Source organism: Myotis nattereri (assembly GCF_964212035.1).
Source record: "Myotis nattereri genome assembly, chromosome: 7".
NCBI classification, from domain to species: Eukaryota; Metazoa; Chordata; class Mammalia; order Chiroptera; family Vespertilionidae; genus Myotis; species Myotis nattereri.
This window is the reverse complement of record NC_138082.1, coordinates 1855166-1875004: the sequence shown is the minus strand read 5'-3', so window position 1 is coordinate 1875004 and position 19839 is coordinate 1855166. Positions and strand designations below refer to the sequence as shown.

Genomic DNA, 19839 nt, shown 5'->3' with positions numbered 1-19839 from the left:
ATTAAGGGAGGATAATGCCTACTTTTTACCACATACAAGTTTCGTCCAGCATCCAGTGTGAACAACGATCGGTGGCATAATGGCCAACAGGGATTCTAATCTTAGAAAAAATAAATAACAGACAATGTCTCCTTCTTTGTGAGCAAGGTTGCAGAGCCTTAAATAGGATGGGCGAATGCCCTTGGCACTCACTTGACGGCAAGTGTAAACAAAAGAAAAAGTTCTTAAACCTTCTAGCTTCTCCGCTGCACCAGGGGACAAGCCGTATGGGGTGAGTCAGACCATTTAATCTGGAGTCTCCGGTGGACTGGTGAGGCCACGGTGCCAAGCAATACAGGGAAAACCAATTTTCAAAGGCACATTGTAACAGGCGATTCCTAAAGAATGGGCAGGACCAGTCGGCTTTAAACCGATTACTTAATTGCCAAAACCAGAATCCTGGAAAAAGTAATTAAAGTAGATCCACCAAAAAGAATAGTCACACGTTAAATGCGAAACCAGACACTCCGAAGGTTACCCTGAAAGGAAGGCCAGGAAATTCCGACAGAGAAGAAAAGCGATGCTGGGCTCAGCATTAAGAAGCCCGCATTCCACATTTGATCGGATGTTTACGTTTCCCATTTTATGAGAGTAACTTTGTATTCAATGTCATCTGTTCTTATGTTACATGACTAAGGAGTGCATTATTATATTATTTATTTTTTTAGAGAGAGTGGAAGGGAGGGGGAGAGAGAAACATCCATGTGTGAGAGAGAAACATCCATGTGTGAGAGAGAAACATCCATGTGAGAGACACACATCAATTGGTTGCCTCACACATCTGCCCCTGGTTGGGCTGGGGATGGGTCCTGCAACCGAGGTACGTGCCCCATGACTGGAATCGAACCCGGGACCCTTCAGTCGACAGGCCGATGCTCTATCCACTGAGTCAAACCGACTAAGGCTGGGTGTATTATATTAACTAGAGGCCCGGTGCACAAAATTTGTGCACTTGTCGGGGGCGGGGGGGTCCCTCAGCCTGACCTGAGCCCTCTCACAGTCCAGGGGCCCCGTAACGGATCGCCCCCACAGAGGGAGGCCCCGCCCACCCGCCACAGCCCGCTGGTCGGTGGCCTGGGCCTGCCTCTTTGGGGTGATCATGGAGCCCCCACAATTGGTTGCCTCACCGGCCAGTGGCCTGGGCCTCCCTCTGTGGGGCGATCCTGGGGTGATGGCCAGGACCCCAACCCATCGCATCGCACCTGCCGTGGCTGGCCTGGAGCCAGTGGGTGTCATAGCGTGGTCGTCTGGATGGTCGTTCGGTCGATTGCATATTACGCTTTTATTATTATAGAGAGGCTCTTGCTTTTACAATAAGACTTGAACGTTTAAGCCAAAACAAAGCGACTTGCTACCAGCAAGAAACTGCTCGTGGCCCGCCCGTCAGCAAGGTCTCCCTGACACAGCTGTGTCGCAGGGTCACGGAGAAGCAGCAGCCATCCTGCCCGAGGCCCCTCCAGCAGCCGGGCCTCCTTCCGTCCCAGGAGCCAGACAGCGGGACGAAGGCAGGGCACCCCCCCCATGTTACTATAAATAGAAACACTACAATAACAAAACAAATGCCAACTTAGCCAGACAGGCCGCACCACCGTCCGCCTTCTCATTAGAGACCCACAGGCCTGTGGAGGCGGAGACGCCGCGTTAAAACCCCATTATTTTCAGACGCGGAGCCAGGGCCGGAGGTGAGAGGCTCCTCAAGGTCACGAAGCTGGTTAGTGGCCGAGCGAGGGCTCGGGTCCCAGCTCTCCCGATTTCAGAATGGAGGGCCCTGTTGCTGCCGTAAATGGGGCAGAAACAGAATTCCAGGTCGCACCCACACCGGGTGTGTACTGCTCACCGAGGCCACGTTCGCTTGGCTAACTGAGGTTTACATCCTCTCTGCGGTGAGATGCGCTTAGAGCAGCGGTTCTCAACCTGTGGGTCGCGACCCCTTTGGCGGCCGAACGACCCTTTCACAGGGGTCGCCTAAGACCATCCTGCACATCAGATATTTACATGACGACTCATCACAGCAGCAACATGACAGTGATGAAGTAGCAACGAAAATGGTTGGGTCACCACATGAGGAGCTGTATTTAAAGGGCCAGAAGGTGGAGAACCACTGGCTTCAAAGCTAAGGCAGTCAGAGCAGTGAGGCGGCCGGACAGCGCGGTGACCTGCACACCCTTGGCTCACCGAACCTCTCGGCTGCCGTGTCCTCATTCACAAAATGGGGACAAACTCATGTCTCGGTGAGAGTGAGACGAGAGCAGCCCGTGGCTGGCACCAAGGGGACACTCACAGAATTCATGCTGAGACGGTGAGATGAAGTGACGAAACAGTCACAACCAGCACACAGAAGGGCTAACCCACCCAGGATGGATGGGGGGGGGGGGCGGGGGGACGGAGGGGAGCAAGGGGAAGCCCTCGGGGGGCCACTGGGATGGGAGCACGGGCGGCGGAGTCCTCACCAGCACGCACACGCACACCTTCCTCTCCCATTCCGGTGGCTGCGTGCCAACACGTCTTCTCATTTCTCACGGTAACTCAATCCAATGGCCACTCTCATGGCAATGTGATCAGGTCAAGCTTGAGACAGGAGAGTTTTTCAGGAAATCTATACGTGATGTGCCAGCAAGTATCTGTACTGTTTTGCCAGAGAGGCCAAGGACTTCTCTTGGTGACCAGATACCTCGCTGCTTTCCAGTTTGGGGTAAATACGATTTTTGTAATCTATTTACAAGTTACTGCTCTACAGGAAACATTTACCCTGTACTCAGCCCATGTGCCAGATCCTCTTATTACGCCTGGTGGTTTTGTGTCATTTACTCTGCGTGTCCTGGAATATAACTGTCCATGAAGTGAAATGCACTTTCCTTTCCTTTTCAATACTGTTACCAGTGATTTCATTTTCCTTGATCGCCGGATGTTACAAAACAATGAATGGCGGTGACAATGCGCATCCGTATCTTATTCTTAATTTTCATGCAACTTAAGGTTTGGGCAACACAGCCCACTGCTATTGTTCTACTTCAGATTTCAAATTCGAGCAAGTAATTGCCCTCAATCTGCCTGTGTCCCTGACCTCTGTCCACGGAGAAGCCCCCGTTACACCACGAACCCCCTCTTCCTCCCCACCTCATGTCTTCCCCTGAGGGAGCAGACATTCTTTAAACACCCCTCCGATCTGGCGATAGCATTTCCAGTGCCTCCCCTCGGAGACACTGTATTATAATTTATTATTACTGACCACCTCCACCACCATCACTATCATTATCTCTGTGTCCTGATGCACTTCAAAAATACGTATTGTACATCCTCATCATTTTTATTTCTGCATCCTGATCTGTTTCAAAAGTGTTGATTGTGCATCAACTAGGCGTCAGGGACAATTCTAGGCACCAGGGACCCAGCAGGGAACCAACAGACCAGATCTCTGACCCGGTCACGGTGCCCCCGCTACCTCTGCTCGATGACGAGGGGGCCTGTGTGCTTCTCCCGGGCTCGTCCACCCCACTCCTCCGGAGCCTCCTTGGCGCACAACCTAAACAGCCGCAGCGAGACAGGTTCCCAGGGGCAGCCCGGCCGCGGCAGGTGTCCTGGCTCAGCCACCTGGCGAAGTCCTCCTCCCCCGCTGGGAGCAGGCGTCTCCTCGCACGTGAGTGTCCGTGGGAGGGTCACACGCAGAGGCTGTCCTGCTCACACTGCTGCCCTCGCTTCGTCACAAAGGGAGGGAGACCTGCCTTTCGGGTTGGGCAGCGCTCTTCTGAGTGAGACGGGAGCGCGGGCTGCTGACCCTGAGACGCAAACGTGTCCATGCCTTTCACGGCCCCGCTGTCACTGATCCGGCCTGTAATGCTGCGAAGGCCGCTGCACACGGCGCTCATGAGCGGGGATCCTGTCTCCGGGGGTTACTCCTGGAGGCAGAGAGTCCCACACCGACAGGCACAGGCCAAGAAAGGAACAACCTAACAAACCCCGAGATCTGGGACAGGCTGAGGCGCTGAATGCCTGACTGTGGATGTGTGCTCTTCCCTCCTTTCCAGCAGGTGCCCCTAGGGAGAGCAGACTGCACCAGGTGCTCACTGAAGACCTACTGTGTGCCTAGGGAGAGCAGACTGCACCAGGTGCTCACTGAAGACCTACTTGTGCCTAGGGAGAGCGGACTACACCAGGTGCTCACTGAAGACCTACTTGTGCCTAGGGAGAGCGGACTACACCAGGTGTTTACTGAAGACCTACTGTGTGCCCAGGGAGAGCAGACTGCACCAGGTGCTCACTGAAGACCTACTGTATGCCCAGGGAGAGCAGACTGCCCCAGGTGCTCACTGAAGACCTACTGTGTGCCCAGGGAGAGCAGACTGCCCAAGGTGCTCACTGAAGACCTACTGTGTGCCCAAGGAGAGCAGACTGCCCCAGGTGTTTACTGAAGACCTACTGTGTGCCCAGGGAGAGCAGACTGCACCAGGTGCTCACTGAAGACCTACTGTGTGCCCAAGGAGAGCAGACTGCACCAGGTGTTTACTGAAGACCTACTGTGTGCCCAGGGAGAGCAGACTGCACCAGGTGTTTACTGAAGACCTACTGTGTGCCCAGGGAGAGCAGACTGCACCAGGTGCTCACTGAAGACCTACTGTGTGCCCAGAGAGAGCAGACTGCACCAGGTGTTTACTGAAGACCTACTACTGTGTGCCTAGGGAGAGCAAACTGCCCCAGGTGCTCACTGAAGACCTACTGTGTGCCCAAGGAGAGCAGACTGCACCAGATGCTCACTGAAGACCTACTATGTGCCCAGGGAGAGCAGACTGCACCAGAGAAGGCCTTCTTTTAAGTAACAGATGCTCACTGAACACCTACTGTGTGCCAGGCACTGGGCAGGGTCTTGGACACAGTCATGAACAGAACCATCAAAGGTCTCTGTGCAGTGGCCGAGTGGAGCCCTGCCACAGGGTTTCCAGGCCCCAGGGCCCGGATCCTGGCTCTGCCGCTCAATACGGCTGTGAATGTCACCTTGGAGAGCAGCTTTCTCTTTGGTGAGACGTAGGTGAATGTCCCTGCCCTGAAGGAGGGCGTGAGCAGAGGCTGCAGGGGAAGTGCCACAGGCAGGCACGGAACCCTCACTGCCATCGCGGAACCCTTGCTGCCATCACAGAACCCTTGCTCCCATCATGGAACCCTCACTGCCATTGCGGAACCCTTGCTGCCATCATGGAACCCTCACCGCCATCACAGAACCCTCGCTGCCATCATGGAACCCTCACTGCCATTGCGGAACCCTTGCTGCCATCACAGAACCCTTGCTGCCATCGTGGAACCCTCGCTGCCATCACAGAACCCTTGCTCCTGTCGTGGAACCCTTGCTCCCGTCGCGAGACGCTCCCACGAGCTGCAGGCGAGCTGGTTCCTGGCTGGGAACACGGGGCTTGTGACCGATTACCTTCAACAAGGGCCAGGGCTTGCATTTGTCTCTTATTTTGTAGAAACAACGTAGTTCACTGATGGGGCTTAGGGACTCTGCCGGGAAGCTGGTGTCCTGGCTGAGTGACAGCCGGGGAAGCATAGAGGCGTCCACCATCCCGCAGGGGCAGGAGCCTGGCAATGAGCTGCGGAGGATGGGGGGGTTGGGAGGGGGCCGCTGGGCTTTGGGGAGCCAGTGGATCCTCTCCAGGGCGGGCCTGCCTTGCAGCCGGATCTGAGGGAGCTCAAACGCTGATTTCTCTCGCGAGCTGAGAGCTGAGTCCCTGCTCGTAAGAGCGAGCAGCTCTCCCGTGCCCAGCATCACAGCTCTCGTCCTGCTCGCGACCAGCAGGCCACCATACATCTGCTTCGCACCTCACGGTAGTGAGTTGGCTTATTTTTTTAATTCCACGTCTTTTTCTCTAAAAAAACAACTACTGATTTTTAGCGAGGAAGGGAGAAGGATAGCGAGAGAGAAACATCAGTGATGAGAGAGAATCATGGACCGGCTGCCTCCTGCCCGCCCCCCAATGGGATCGAGCCTGCAGCCCGGGCCTGTGCCCTGACCGGGATCGAACCCTGACCTCCTGGTTCATCGGTCGATGCTCAGCCCCTGAGCCAGGCCGGCCGGGCTGTCTTTCTTTTGAAAGGCATCTATTTTTGTGTTTTTCCAACACTTGGCGATCATCACTCATCAGTACCCCTGCATCCTCACTGTAACGTGTAATCAGTTCATTTTAACCCTCATATTTGCTGATTTTATTTGCTTTCCCTCGGCCTTTAAAAAAATAAATCTCTTCATATTCCTGGGCAGCTTCTGAGAGTATTTTCCAGCTGCCACTTGAAAGCTTTGATCCCGGTATTAACATAGATCTTTGTGTTTCATTGGACCATGTCTAAAAATTTAATAACCTGATTAGTGGCGATAATTCCAAGTCATATAAAACACTCCCCTTCACATACACAGGATTATGCTGCAGTATATTAGTTTTCTGAAAAAGAACAACATGCACTTTTATTTACCCTCATATGTTTAATTAATGTATCAGGTATTTACACGTGTTATTTTCACACTGCAGAACTGGCATTTGAAAGAATCCTTTACCCCACATACAGGTTATCATGAACATGACTAAGTTGAAAGTAAGCTACTTATTTTTAACGTATTTCTTGTTTAAGCATTCTGTGACATGCTATTGCAATTCCTTGTCTATCGGGCTAAATAGAAAATACATACACTGACTCAGTCCTGAAATTATTTTATTTTCATTTAAAAGCAATAATGAGCCCTGGCCGGTTTGGCTCAGTGGATAGAGCGTCGGCCTGGGGACTGAAGAGTCCTGGGTTTGATTCTGGTCAAGGGCATGTACCTTGGTTGCAGGCACATCCCCAGTAGGAGGTGTGCAGGAGGCAGCTGATCGATGCTTCCCTCTCATCGATGTTTCTAACTCTCTATCCCTCTCCCTTCCTCTCTGTAAAAATCAATAAAATATATTAAAAAAATAAAATAAAATAAAAAATAAATAAATAAAAGCAATAAATGACCCTAAAATGCCTGGGTAAGTGAAGTATGGGCAAGTACACGACAGCTCAGCATCAGGAGACTTAGCTGCCTCTCATTTCAGGGCTCATCTATAATAACAAAAGCGTAATATGCTAAGTTTCCGCACATCCATTCAACCAAAGTGTAACATGCTAATGATATGCTAAGGCCGCTCAACTGCTCGCTAGGACATGCACTGACCACCAGGGGGCAGACGTTCCAACTGGTAGGTTAGCTTGCTGCTGGGGTCCCACCCATCAGGACTGAGTGAGATGGGTCAGACACGCCCTGGAGCCCTCCTGTGGTCCCTCCCCAACTGGCCAACCTCCTGCATCCCTCCCTGGCCCCATCATGCACCGGTGGGTCCCTCGGCCTGGCCTGCGCCCTCTTGCAATCTGGGACCCCACGGGGGATGTCAGAGAGCTGGTTTCGACCCGATCCCACAGGCCAGGCGGAGGGACCCCACGAATTTGTGCACCAGGCCTCTAGTCTAGAATAAATGTCAAAATCATAGCACATCCAAGGAAGCGGTAGATCCGCTGGGCATAAGAGTTAGGAAACGAGTAGCCTGCTTTCTCCTAAGTGGCGAGTGGTTACTGGACACCCAGGCTGGAACATCTGTCCCCAACTCAGCAAATACAGGGTGCGATGTGTGAAACCAGGGGGGGAGGGGAGGAGTGAGGGGTGGTGTGGGGAGGTAAGGGACTGGGGGGGGGGTGAGTGGAGGATGTAAGGGACCAGGGGGGGAGGGGAGGAGTGAGGGGTGGTGTGGGGAGGTAAGGGACTGGGGGGGGGGGTGAGTGGAGGATGTAAGGGACCAGGAGGGGAGGGGAGGAGTGAGGGGTGGTGTGGGGAGGTAAGGTGGGGGGAGGGCGGGGGGGAGGAGGAGTGAGGGCGCCCTTTGTTAGCATGAGACTTGGGGCTGGGAGAGTTCCGAGAGGAAGGACGGTGACACCGGCGGTGGAAGCTGTGGGGAGGGAGAGCGGGAGGAGAAAACACCCACCGCGGGGCAAGTGCTGGAAGCCTGGAAGCCTGGAAGCCGGCAAAGGCAGGGGAGGCTGTGCCGGCAGAAGAGCCGGGGTTTTCAGAGCGAGAAGCAGCCAGGCTCCGAGGAGAGGGGAGGACAAGGGGGAGGACAGGGGGTTTGCTGGGGAGTGGCCTTGAGCCCCCGGGACCCAGGCGTAGCTCCTTCTGCAGAATATAGAGCCCTGCTTTCACCTGAGGATGTGACGATGACAGGTGTTTGGAGCGGCGATCAAGGCCACAGAGTAGAGGCGGGCAGCACCCAGGCTGCCAGCTCCTCAGCGGCGGCCGCGGGAGGAGGGTCAGTGAAGGCTCCGGCTGACGCTGACAAGGCGACATAAGTCCACGCGTCTCCTCTGTGCGATGGGCTTCCCACGCCCCGGGCCCTCCGGCGCTCCGCCGGCCGGGGTGGGGCAGGTCGCTGAATCTGAAGGGCCCGCGGGCCCCACGCTTTCCTCTGGAACAACCGTGACTCTGAAAACCAGCTTCGCAGCCATGACTCCCCTCATTTCCACCCGCTGGCGTCTGTTACTCTCAAGTGCTTTGGAGAAACAGCTATCGCTTCCCATCAGAATGAGACAGGACGGGGGCTACCCTGGCTCGCAGTCTGCCCTCCGCAGCGGCCTGTCCAATAGCGGCCTTTATCTCCGTCACACAAACACGTAGCTCACTCAGCCGGGAGAGAGCTGGGGGCGCGACACGCGCTGGGGGCACCGAGGGCACAGGGGACGGAGCAGCCAGGCCCGCCTGCCGGCAACAGGCTCCTCGGACATACCCGCCTCCGGATGCCCCTCACGCCGCTGAGAGCCCGGAGTTTCAGGGTCAGGTTTCCCAACCGAAATATACGAATCCTGACATCTTGTCAGCTTCATTTTCAGACAACACGCTCCCTTGGGAGCTCTCTCTCTCTCTCTCTCTTTAATTTTAATATATTTTTATTGACTTCAGAGAGGAAGGGAGAGGGAGAGAGAAACATCAATGAGAGAGAATCACTGGTCAGTTGCCTCCTGCACGCCCCCTGCTGGGGACGGAGGCCGCAGCCTTGGGCATGGGCCCTGACTGGGAATCCAACCTCTGGGTTCATAGGTCGACGCTCAACCACTGAGCCACGCCTGCGGGAGCCTCCCCGTGGTTCACGTGGGAAGTTGGAGCATGACGTTCCCGCCACAGCACGGGGGGAGGGATGCTGCGGGCATTATTTTGAGATTCCCTGCAGGTCCAGATCACGGCGGTGATTATCAGGGGGAAAGGTGTTGGGCAAATTATGATAAATATTTTTAAATGTTTTAATTATTTTGTTCAGTCTATGTTGACATACATTTAAATCCAGCGAGTTAGGATACAGGTGCGTGTAGATTTCTGAGAATTAACTTACATGCACATGTATTAGTAAAGCTTTATATCATACAGTCTCGTCAAAACAGACATGACGCCGGCGCAACTCGTTTGGGGACTCGCGGGGCCTTAGCGGGTCAGAGCCCTCAGTCACGGGTAGAGCGGGTTTCTAACATGTAGATGCATCTACGTGCACCACGCCCGGAGGGGCTGCTTGTGAATAGAACTCCTCATTCGGGGGCAATGGAAGCAGCGGGGAGTGCGCCTTTCATTTTCAAATCGAAGGCAGGCAGCCTGCGCCGTAAGAGAATTAGCCTCCATCTCCACATCCAGTGAAATCACAGGCATGACCTCAGGCGCCTAATGAGTAACGTGCTCTGGCATTTTCCGCGGCTCCAACAACAAACCTGCAAGAGCGTCTTTATTAGCACTGAGCCAGGGCCCAAGAACGCATTCTGAGAAAACAGAAAGTGAGCGTCCCAAACACACACACAATCTCCCATTAGGAATGGCCCTGCCCGGCCGGTGTGGCTCAGTGGCTATCAACCTAGGAACCAGGAGGTCACGGTTGGATTCCCAGTCAGGGCACAGGCCCGGGTTGTGGATTCGACCCCCCGTGTGGGGCCTGCAGGAGGCAGCCGATCCATGATTCTCTCTCATCACTGATGTTTCTATTTCTCTCTCCCTCTCCTTTCCTCTCTGACATCAATAAAAACATTTAAAAAACAAAGAATCACATTGACAGCCATGATGTGATCATGACAAATTAGATGCTGAAGGAGCACCTCCTGCCAGGGTCTCAGACGTGCCCTCCCCTCTCCCCCTCCTCCCCCTGGCCCTCTCCCCCTCCTCCCCCTGGCCGGTGTGACCTGCTCGCTCCCCTCCTCACAGCTCCCACCCCCTCCCCACCGGCCGAGGCTCCCTATGCATTAGGGCGCTGAACAGTGAGCCTGGCATCGGGCCGTGGGAACTGTGTGTCTGAGGAGAGGGGCGTTTACAAGTGGGAGTGTGGCCCTGGCAAGCCCGGTGCCCAGGAGGCGGGGACGGGGAGCTCCAGGTTGGGTCTGCAGTCCGCTGGGGGAGCGGGGACGGCCTGGAGGCAGGCACGTTCTGGAAGGAGGCAGTGACAAAGGACGCTTGTTCTTTTCAGTCCTGGCGAATTCTCAGGAGTAAATTGCTACAAACTGCTCATCAGAAGAGCAGAAGCCATCAGCAGGGGACCCGGGGTCATCCTTCCTCACAGAACAGGGCGTTCTCAAAGGGAGACGTCCTCTGCTGACATGGAGAGACCAAGGGCTCCTGTCCAACGCCGGTGGCTGCTGCGTGCGGCCCTGGTGGGGGGGCTGGGAGGGGGGGCTCGCGCTCTGAGACGCTGGGGTCTGGGCGCCCCTGATCAGCTGCAGCAATGGGCACGGATCCACTTCCTCTAACCGCGATTTCCTGATTTGTAAAGTGGGGGCCATAAGAGTAAGCGAAGTGGGTCAGTTTATAAAGAGTTGGTATAGCCTGGCTGGTGGCTGAGTGTCAACCTAGGAACCAGGAGGGCAGGGCTCGATTCCCGGTCAGGGCACAGGCCCGGGTTGTGGGCTCGATCCCCAGTGTGGGGTGTGCAGGAGGCAGCCGACCCATGATTCTCTCTCATCACTGATGTTTCTCTCTCTCTCCCTCTCCCTTCCTCTCTGACATCAATGAAAACAAACACATTTTTAAAAGAGAGAGTTGTCATGGCATTGCCTCTGCACAGGACTGACATAGGGATCAGGACTGACATAGGGATGGGACTGACACAGGGATGGGACTGACACAGGGATGGGGACTGACACAGGGATGGGACGGACATAGGGACGGGGACGGACATAGGGACGGGGACTGGCACAGGGATGGGGACTGGCACAGGGACGGAGACGGACAGGTGCCTGACAAGTCACACGCCGTGGGAGCGCCAGGGGGGCGGGGACTGCAGCGGGCGCAGGAGCGGGTCAGCCAGTGGCCAGCCTGGCCTCCCCCAAGGGGCCGATGAGAAGATGTGACTCAGGAGAAGAACAGCTGGAAGGACAGGGTGTGCGGGCGAGGACGTGGAGAAGGCAGGGCTTTACCAGAACAAAGGACTAAATAAACTTGACGCCATCCAGTCCTGCGAATCAGAGAAGGACACACAGACAGCCCTGCTGCGAGGGGCCTGCCAGCTGCCCGCTCACCCAGGGCAGCTCCAGGCGCGCGCTGCCCAGGAGGGCTCGGCCCGCACAGCCGTGCTCCTGAGACCTGCGGCCGCAGAGGCAGGTGCGCTTGTCCTGGCAGCACCGCAGGGAGGACGGTCCCGGCCCCGCAGCTCCTGCGGCCCGCAGGCCTTGCCTGGGTGCGCTCGGCGCACGTTAGCTGCCCGGCGGCGGCGGTGGCAGCGGGAGCAGAGGATCGAAGCCAAAGCCCCGCTGCTGCTCTCCTATCAGCTGCCGCCAGACGGGCGGAGGGAGCAGGCGCCGCTGGTGAGAAGAGACGGGACCGGGATCCCATTGCTTCACTGCCCGTGTCTCCAAAACCACCTGCCCCGGCTTCTCCAGGACAGTGCGCCAACGCAGGTCCTCTCGCCCTCTTTTTAAATTGTATTTCTATTGACGTCAGAGAGGAAGGGAGAGTGAGAGAGATAGAAGCACCAATGATGAGAGAGAATCATGGACTGGCTGCCTCCTGCACGCTCCCCCCCACCTGCCCCCTCTCCCCCGCAGGGATTGAGCCCACAACCCGGGCCTGTGCTGACAGGGAACCGAACCCTGACCTCCTGGTTCATAGGTCAACCTTCACCACTGAGCCACTCGGGGCTAAAGTGCGGGTCTGTAGGCTCACTCTGGAGCAGCGGTTCTCAACCTGTGGGCCACGACCCCTTTGGGGGTTGAACGACCCTTTCACAGGGGTCGCCTAAGACCATCGGAAAACACATATATAATTACATATTGTTTTTGTGATTCATCACGATGCTTTCATTATGTTCAATTTGTACCAATGAAAATCCATCCTGCATGTCAGATATTTACATGACGATTCATAACAGCAGCAACATGACAGTTATGCAGTAGCCACGAAAATAAGTTTCTGGTTGGGGGTCACCACACCATGAGGAACTGGATTAAAGGGCCGCGGCGTCAGGAAGGTTGAGAACCGCTGCCCTAAGAGGAAAAGTGTGAAGGCTCCTCCGAAGGTCGCTGTCGAGCGGCTCCTGTGCGGAGATGATGAGCTGAGCCTCCTTGCTAACCACATGGAAGGCAGGACGGGGAATGCAGTGGAGCCCCTCACGTGTTCCATGTTTCCCTGAAACACGCGCACGCCCGCTGCTGGGCCGGCTGCTCTGGAGCCGGGGGCCACTGTGGCCCGGGAGCCCGCCAGGCTGGGGCCGCGGCTCCACATCAGCGCGGGACGGCCCTGGCCCATCGGGCGCCCGAGCGCCTCACCCACCGCGCCCACGGACGCGTCCGCTGCCCGACTTGAACGCTCGCGAACGTTTCCCGTGACTGTTTTCTTTGCTGACTTCCTCCTGTGGCGCGGCTGTCGGTATCTTTATTTCTAGGATCCGAACTCTCCCCGACTCATTCGTAAACCGATGGGAACACTGCGCTGAGGGCCATTCGTCACACAGCCACCAACAATAATCCCAGACGCATTCGCAACATGATCTTGTTCTAATACCACTTCCCTCTGCCATGACTCATTAGGCCGCATCATGTAACTTCCTCTCCTCATTAACTTCTTCCTCGTAAAACTTCCTCACAGTCTGCAAGGGTTTGCACCAATGTCCTTGCATTTCTCCGGGTGACGTTAGGACAAAGGTGACCCACGCATTGGCATCTTGCTCCACGAAAACTCAGAGTAGGCGACGTACAGGCAACGTCTTCACGTGGACTAGCAGATCCATGGTCACAGTGGCCCAGAGTTCAAGTTAAAGGTAGCTCTAATGGGCCCTGGCCCGTGTGGCTCAGTGGATAGAGCGTCGGCCTGCGGACTGAAGGGTCCCAGGTTCGATTCCAATCAAGAGTACGTGCCCAGGTTGCGGGCTCGATCCCCAGTGGGGGGCGTGCAGGAGGCAGCTGATCCTTGATTCTCTCTCATCGATGTTTCTCTCTCTCCCTCTCCCTTCCTCTCTGAAATCAATAAAATATATACTTTTTTTTTTTTAAAAAAGGTATAATTGGAACCTTTCAACCCTATAGAAACCCCTTTTTCAACATGAGACATTTCAGAAAAATACACAGACTGTGGTTAGTTTCCCTTGAAGGACAGAATTCTACTACGATCAGGAATCGTGTCACAACAAAACGGAGCCAGCTCCTTGCCATGACGTGCTTTTCTACACTATTTTCTATGTGGTTTTCACAGTCTCCCAAGGGCCAATGAAGGCTGTCTGAGGGCAAGGAGGGTCCTACTAAGGCAGTTTTCCCGGTCCGTTAATAAGCTTCCCAAGCTCCGTCCTGGCAACCCAATCCTCACGTGGCCTTAGAGCCATTTGTAAGCAGGGCAGTGACTTCAAGTGTATGGGTTTTACAGAGAAAATATTTTAAACCTTTTTTTTTTTTTTTGCTGCAAAGTCAGCAAAAAGCCCTAGTTGCTTCACTCCACAAGTTCACTGTTGGGGAGCAGCTCTGGGCGTCCAGGCGGCCATGTAAGTGCTTCCTGTGCTGGCTCAGACGCGGGCCAGCCCTCCAGAGCGGCCCCATTAAGCCCCATCGACTTTCTGTCCCATGAATTTTTAAAAACGTTTTTCCTGAAATAATGCCTCCTACCCAACCTCATTCTATCCCAGCACCCGGCCTGCTAACCCGCAAGCTCTTACATTCTCTTATGAAAATAATTTCCTCTTTTCCCCACACTGTCTCCCCGGGTGAGTTACTTGAGTCTGTCACACTCTCACCCTCCCAAACTCAACTCTTCAATTCATTTCCGTCTCTCCCACATAGATTTCTCTGAAATCTACTTCAGGTTTGGTGTTCACTAACACCAAATTAATATCTTTAAATATATATATATATATATATATATATATATATATATATGTTCTTATTGACTTTTAGAGAGAGAGGAAGGGCGAGGGATAGAGAGAGAGAAACATCGATGAGAGAATCATTGATCGGCTGCCTCCTGCACGTCTCCTACGGGGGAATCAAGCCCTTGAGCCCTCAACCTGGGCAAGTGCCCTGACCAAGAATCAAACCCGCAACCTCCTCGTCCACAAGCTGGTGCTCACCACTGGGCCACACTGGCCGGGAATAACACCTTCCTTTAAAGACCATTTTGTTCATTGCATTCATCCCTCCAGTTTTCCAACAATGAATCGAATCTTTGACGTGGAGTATAGGTTGCTTCTATGTATTAAAATGCAGCAACTGGACAAAAGCTTCACCCCAAAAATGATTTGTTTTGTTTGTTTTCTTAATGGTTTAAGCTCTGTTTGTCCCCTTTTGGGGCATGAAAAATGACATTCATTAAAACTGCAGCTCATTTCTCTCATCCCCGGGTTAGTTTCTATATTTTTCGGTGTAATGCAACATTAAAATGTTTCAAGGACACTCATTTGTTGGTTATTTTATTTCCTACAGACCATGATTCTGCAAGTCACTTTAACAAGAACCCAAATCTAAATTTAAAGACAACACATGCATAACATAAACAGAAATTGTGAAGGGTACCGCTTTTTAAAAATCACTTATTTGGAGACAAAAATAACTTTCCTATACTATACCCTACAAAATGACTTTATTTATGCAAATTTTTCTCAGGGATCATACACCAGGAAATGCCAATGCATAAACAAACTTTCTAAGATCAACCAGGAATTACTAATGTCCTCATAAATACGTAACAAGTAAAACTCAGTAATATTATAGGAACTGCTTTACCTTTGCATTGTAGGGAATGTAGTGTTTTGATAAAGCTTCAGGCGTGTGCATCCATGTTTTGTCTGCAATGAGAACACACAGTGTTAACTTCAATCACAGGCTCTGAGGGCGTCATTCACGCGTTGGCACATGTGAGGAATCTGATGTGGGGAGAGCATCTCCGATCCCCGGCAGACATGAGAACAAGGCGACTGACAGTGCTCACAGCACCCTCTCCTTGATCTGAAGGTCCCTGCTTTTCCTGCCAAGTGTTTTCAAACAATGCAAATGTTACCGCGCCCCCTGGGCTCTGAGTAATTACACCAATTACGTGACTAATTTTGTGATAACTTGCTCTTTTTGCTCTCATAAATTACAGGTTATGTTTCTTAATTCCCTAATGAAAAAAGTCATTTTCTCTTTATTCATTATTTAGCAAAGAATGAACAACTTAATAAAGGGAAATTTTAATATTAAACTAATAACTGCATTTATATAAAACAGAAATAAGTCAACCTACTTGGGTCCATTTAGAAATCAATATGATATTAGGATGATTTTTTAATCTAAGCTTAGAGAAACATTAAGTGTGAATCTACTATCAGCAGTTTTTTATATAAATAATCTTAATTTGAAATGTTTTAGATTAGAGTAACAGAATATTGGAAATAAAAGTAGCTGAAAGGATAGAAGACATTGAAACCAATTTGGATTGTATATTCTTGATAGAAATATAAAATATACTTTTCATTCCATTTTTAAATTTTATACATTCCACATATCATCCCAAATATTTTGTGGAATGCATAAATGAGCAAAAAGCAAAAAATATTAACGTTTAGTCAAACCAAATGTTGTTAGATGAAAGGATGCATATGAGTGGATCTAAAGAGAAATAATACTTAAACATTGAAATCTAAGTGCTATGCACTATGACTGTATCTACCCTCCAGTATGTTAAGTGTTAAGGAAAATAAAGTGTAATTAGTTAAATTATTCAATCACATTTGTTCACATGCTATATTCATATGTTTTGTTACTAAATTACTCATTTTTGTGAAATAAATAAATTTTTATTTTAAAAAATTCAGATAGAAAGCTAAGGTAAGGAAAGGAGTTACATAACAAATACATTTGTTAAAATGTAATCAGTGATTGCGAAGTTGGACCGGTTTTTACAGAACGATGAACAACTGTGCCCAATGAGGCTCTGGGTCTCTCTCAGACCCGGGAGCTGCCCCGCACCATCAGGATCTGGAGATAAATCAGTGCGGTGCCCGCTACCCACTCAGGGAACAGCAGGCACACCCCGACCCGAGGCGGGTGGTTGGGGACCACGAGGAAAAGCCACTCCGTGGGGATCTCGGGCAGCAGCCTGTTCCCGGCTCAGAGGCACCAGGTGGCCCGGCAGGGCTGCGGCTGGGGCCCGGTCAGCTCTGAACCGCGGTGACCCGGCGAGCCTCCCCCCAGGGGACCGCCTGGCTGTGTCAGAGCAGGGGACACACTGTGTGCTGGGGCTAGTGATCGGACAGAGGAAGTGGACGTTATACTCGCTAGGGCTGCCCTTCAACCCCCGTGTCAGGTATAACAGGGATTCCCTCGTGCAGCTCCAGTTTTCCAACTCAAACTGCAATTCAAGCCGACGGCGGTGCTGGGAACCGGGGGCAGCGGCTCCAAGAGCTTTTCCTCTCACAGCCTCGCTGCCTGAGACATTCGGGGGGACGGGGACCTCAGGGAGGATGCCGCGCCAGGCTCACTCGGCGTTAGAGTGACATGCTGATCAGCCGTGGCCTAAGTGTGTGTAACCCCGAGACCTGGAGAGTAAGAGGAATATCAGGAAACGAACAGAGAATGAGACGAAGTAGGAAATAAGTATTTCGGCTTCAGGATTCTGTAGGTCACGTTAATTTTCCTTGTGGTCATATTCCCAGTCTTCAAATGAGACAAAATACGCAACGCCCGTAGCGGGCCTGCTCCCCAGTGTGGGGCATGCAGGAGGCACTCAATCCATGATTCTCTCTCATCATCGACGTTTCTTTCCTCCTCTCCCTTCCTCTCTGAAATCAATAAAAATATACTTAAAATAAATAAAACCACGGGAAAGGGAATTACAAGCAAATAAGAGAAGTTCCAGGAGGATTTTTTGTGTTTGTTTTTAAAAGATAGCGTGACTACAGTAACGAATGGAGATATCAGGTTTTATTACTGTATTACCACATGATTATTTGTAGATATTGTTTTACTGGTAAAGGAATTAAGAAAGAAACATTGTTTTACTTTTGGTGTATGTTTTAAGTCAGAAGCAAGCTACAGACCACAATGAATGTCGCCCAGCCTCACCCTTACCAAGAAAAGATAAGTAAGATGATAATTTCCCAGCTCCCCAGGGCCCAGAGGCAACCGGACGTGACGTCACCTAAACCTCCACCCAGCCAGAGGAGCACATGGCTCCTCACAGAGAAGGCAGGGCCTGGAGCGATCCCATCATGTTTCCGCACAACTTGGTTGAAGTGTTTTCCTACATTGAATCAACGACCACACCATTTCTCGCTATTTGTCCTTTATCTAACTTAGTCTCATGACCACATGACCACATGACCGCATGACCGCATGACCGCATGACCGCCTTCCCAACACTGAAAGGCGAGTCCCATGACCAGGCCCAGGCCCTCAGCCCGGCTCCCTGCTGTGTGGCTGGAAGACCTACTGTCAACCCAGCCCTTCTCATCCGGCAGGTTCCGCGTGTCAATCAGCTCTGAAAACACACTGTTCCACTCTGGCTGGTGTGGCTCAGTGGATAGAGTGTAGGCCTGCAGACTGAAGGTTCGACTCCCAGTCAGGGCACTGGCCCGGATTGCAGGCTCCATCCCCAGTAGGGGGCGTGCAGGAGGCAGCCGATCAATGAATCTCATCCTTGATGTTTCTCTCTCTCCCTCTCCTTCCCTCTCTGAAGTCAATAAAAATATATTTTTAAAAAGCCTGTTCCCAACAGCGTGGAATGGAACAGGACAGTCACTAGTCAGACAATGCACTGGGGCTGTGGTCCCGACCTGCTGGCTTTATCCTTCAGCCATTTTCTGGACGTATTATTCTACCCGCCCTGAAGGACGTGACACTAGCGAAGTGTTCTGTCTTCCCTCTGAGTGCATCATAGTCGGTAAAATGCCATGTTTTCCTCCCCCCTAAAATATAAATGACACTGTTTCTTTCATTCTAATACTGATAATTTTATTAATTTATACTTATTTTAAATTCCTATCTTAAAATTAATAACGAACTTATTTTGGCGTCATTGCTTTCAATTCACCTATCATCCATCCTCACATATTATTCAATATAACGTGAAGCCGCCCCGGGGGGTGGCTCAGTGGATGGAGCATCATCCCATACACCGAAAAGGCTGCAGGTTCGATCCCAGTCAGGGTACATAGCGAGGCTCTGGGTCTGATCTCTGGTCGAGGCACTTATGGGAAGTAGCCAATGGATGTTTCTCTCTCACACTGATGTGTCTCTCTCTCTCTCCCTTCCTCTCTCTGAACGTATCCTCAGGGGAGGATTAAAAAAAATAAAAGCAAAGCATACTCACACACACACACATACATGAGTGAATTTAAATCAAGGTAAACTTATGCAAACTTAAAGATGTTAGTGGTTTCTGGCTACATAAGGTGAAGTTTGAAGTGATTTCAGATCATTTTTTTAAAAATATATTTTATTGATTTTTTACAGAGAGGAAGGGAGAGGGATAGAGAGCTAGAAACATCGATGAGAGAGAAACATCGATCAGCTGCCTCCTGCACATCTCCTACTGGGGATGTGCCTGCAACCCAGGTACATGCCCTTGACCGGAATCGAACCTGGGACCCTTCAGTCCGCAGGCTGACGCTCTATCCACTGAGCCAAACCGGTTTCAGCAGATCATTTTAATTTTTGCAATTTCACACCACAGAGTAAAAATGCCAGAGAGCTCACCATCACAAATGCATTCTGAACCAGGTACGTACATTAAACAACTCCTCTCTTGCACTCGGGTGACAGCCAAACAGGGGTACCTGGCAATGTTTGCAAATGCGTGTGCTCTATGTCACTTCACTCCTGAGCCCCCTGGTTTGATAACAGGAAGAACTCACGGCTTAACATCGCTATTTGACTTTCATCGGAATTCATACTGAACTGACCCCAGGGCCATCAGATGGGCACACTTACCTTTCTTTCTGCTAAAAGCACGGTTCATGATGGGGGTCAGCCGAATAGTTCGCTTCAAGCACACTTTACGCCCTACAGAAATAACAAGATCATAAAGAATCGGTGAAGAAGTGCTGGCCAAACTCCGTTAAGCAAATGCATTTAAAACTTTCAAAATACTTGCAAACGATCTCCCAAAGGACACTGGGTAAGAATAAACATGAGTACTCAAATGTATGGGTGGCCCAGCAGGTAGGATTCCTCCAAAGTTCCTAAATTTTCTTGGTTTTCTTCTATTGCACATCTGTCACTAATGATATTTACTTGCACATTTGAGGGGGGACATCTAGTAAGCAGACCAACTCTGGGGAAAGGCCACCGAGAGTCTACAGGGAACAGAGCCTGCCGCTCACACGA

The 19839-nt window shown here is 51.8% G+C and overlaps 1 protein-coding gene across 1 annotated transcript in view; it reads right to left on the bottom strand.

The window, feature by feature from the left end:
- GULP1 (GULP PTB domain containing engulfment adaptor 1) overlaps positions 1–19839 on the bottom strand; it is an 89087-nt gene that overhangs the window by 31284 nt on the left and 37964 nt on the right. Inside the window, exons 2-3 of the mRNA XM_081095552.1 lie at positions 19444–19515; positions 15259–15320 (exon numbers count right to left, since the gene is read on the bottom strand). Coding sequence (XP_080951678.1) covers positions 15259–15320; positions 19444–19471 — 90 coding nt within the window. The 5' untranslated portion in view covers positions 19472–19515. The remainder of the gene's footprint in view (positions 1–15258; positions 15321–19443; positions 19516–19839) is intronic.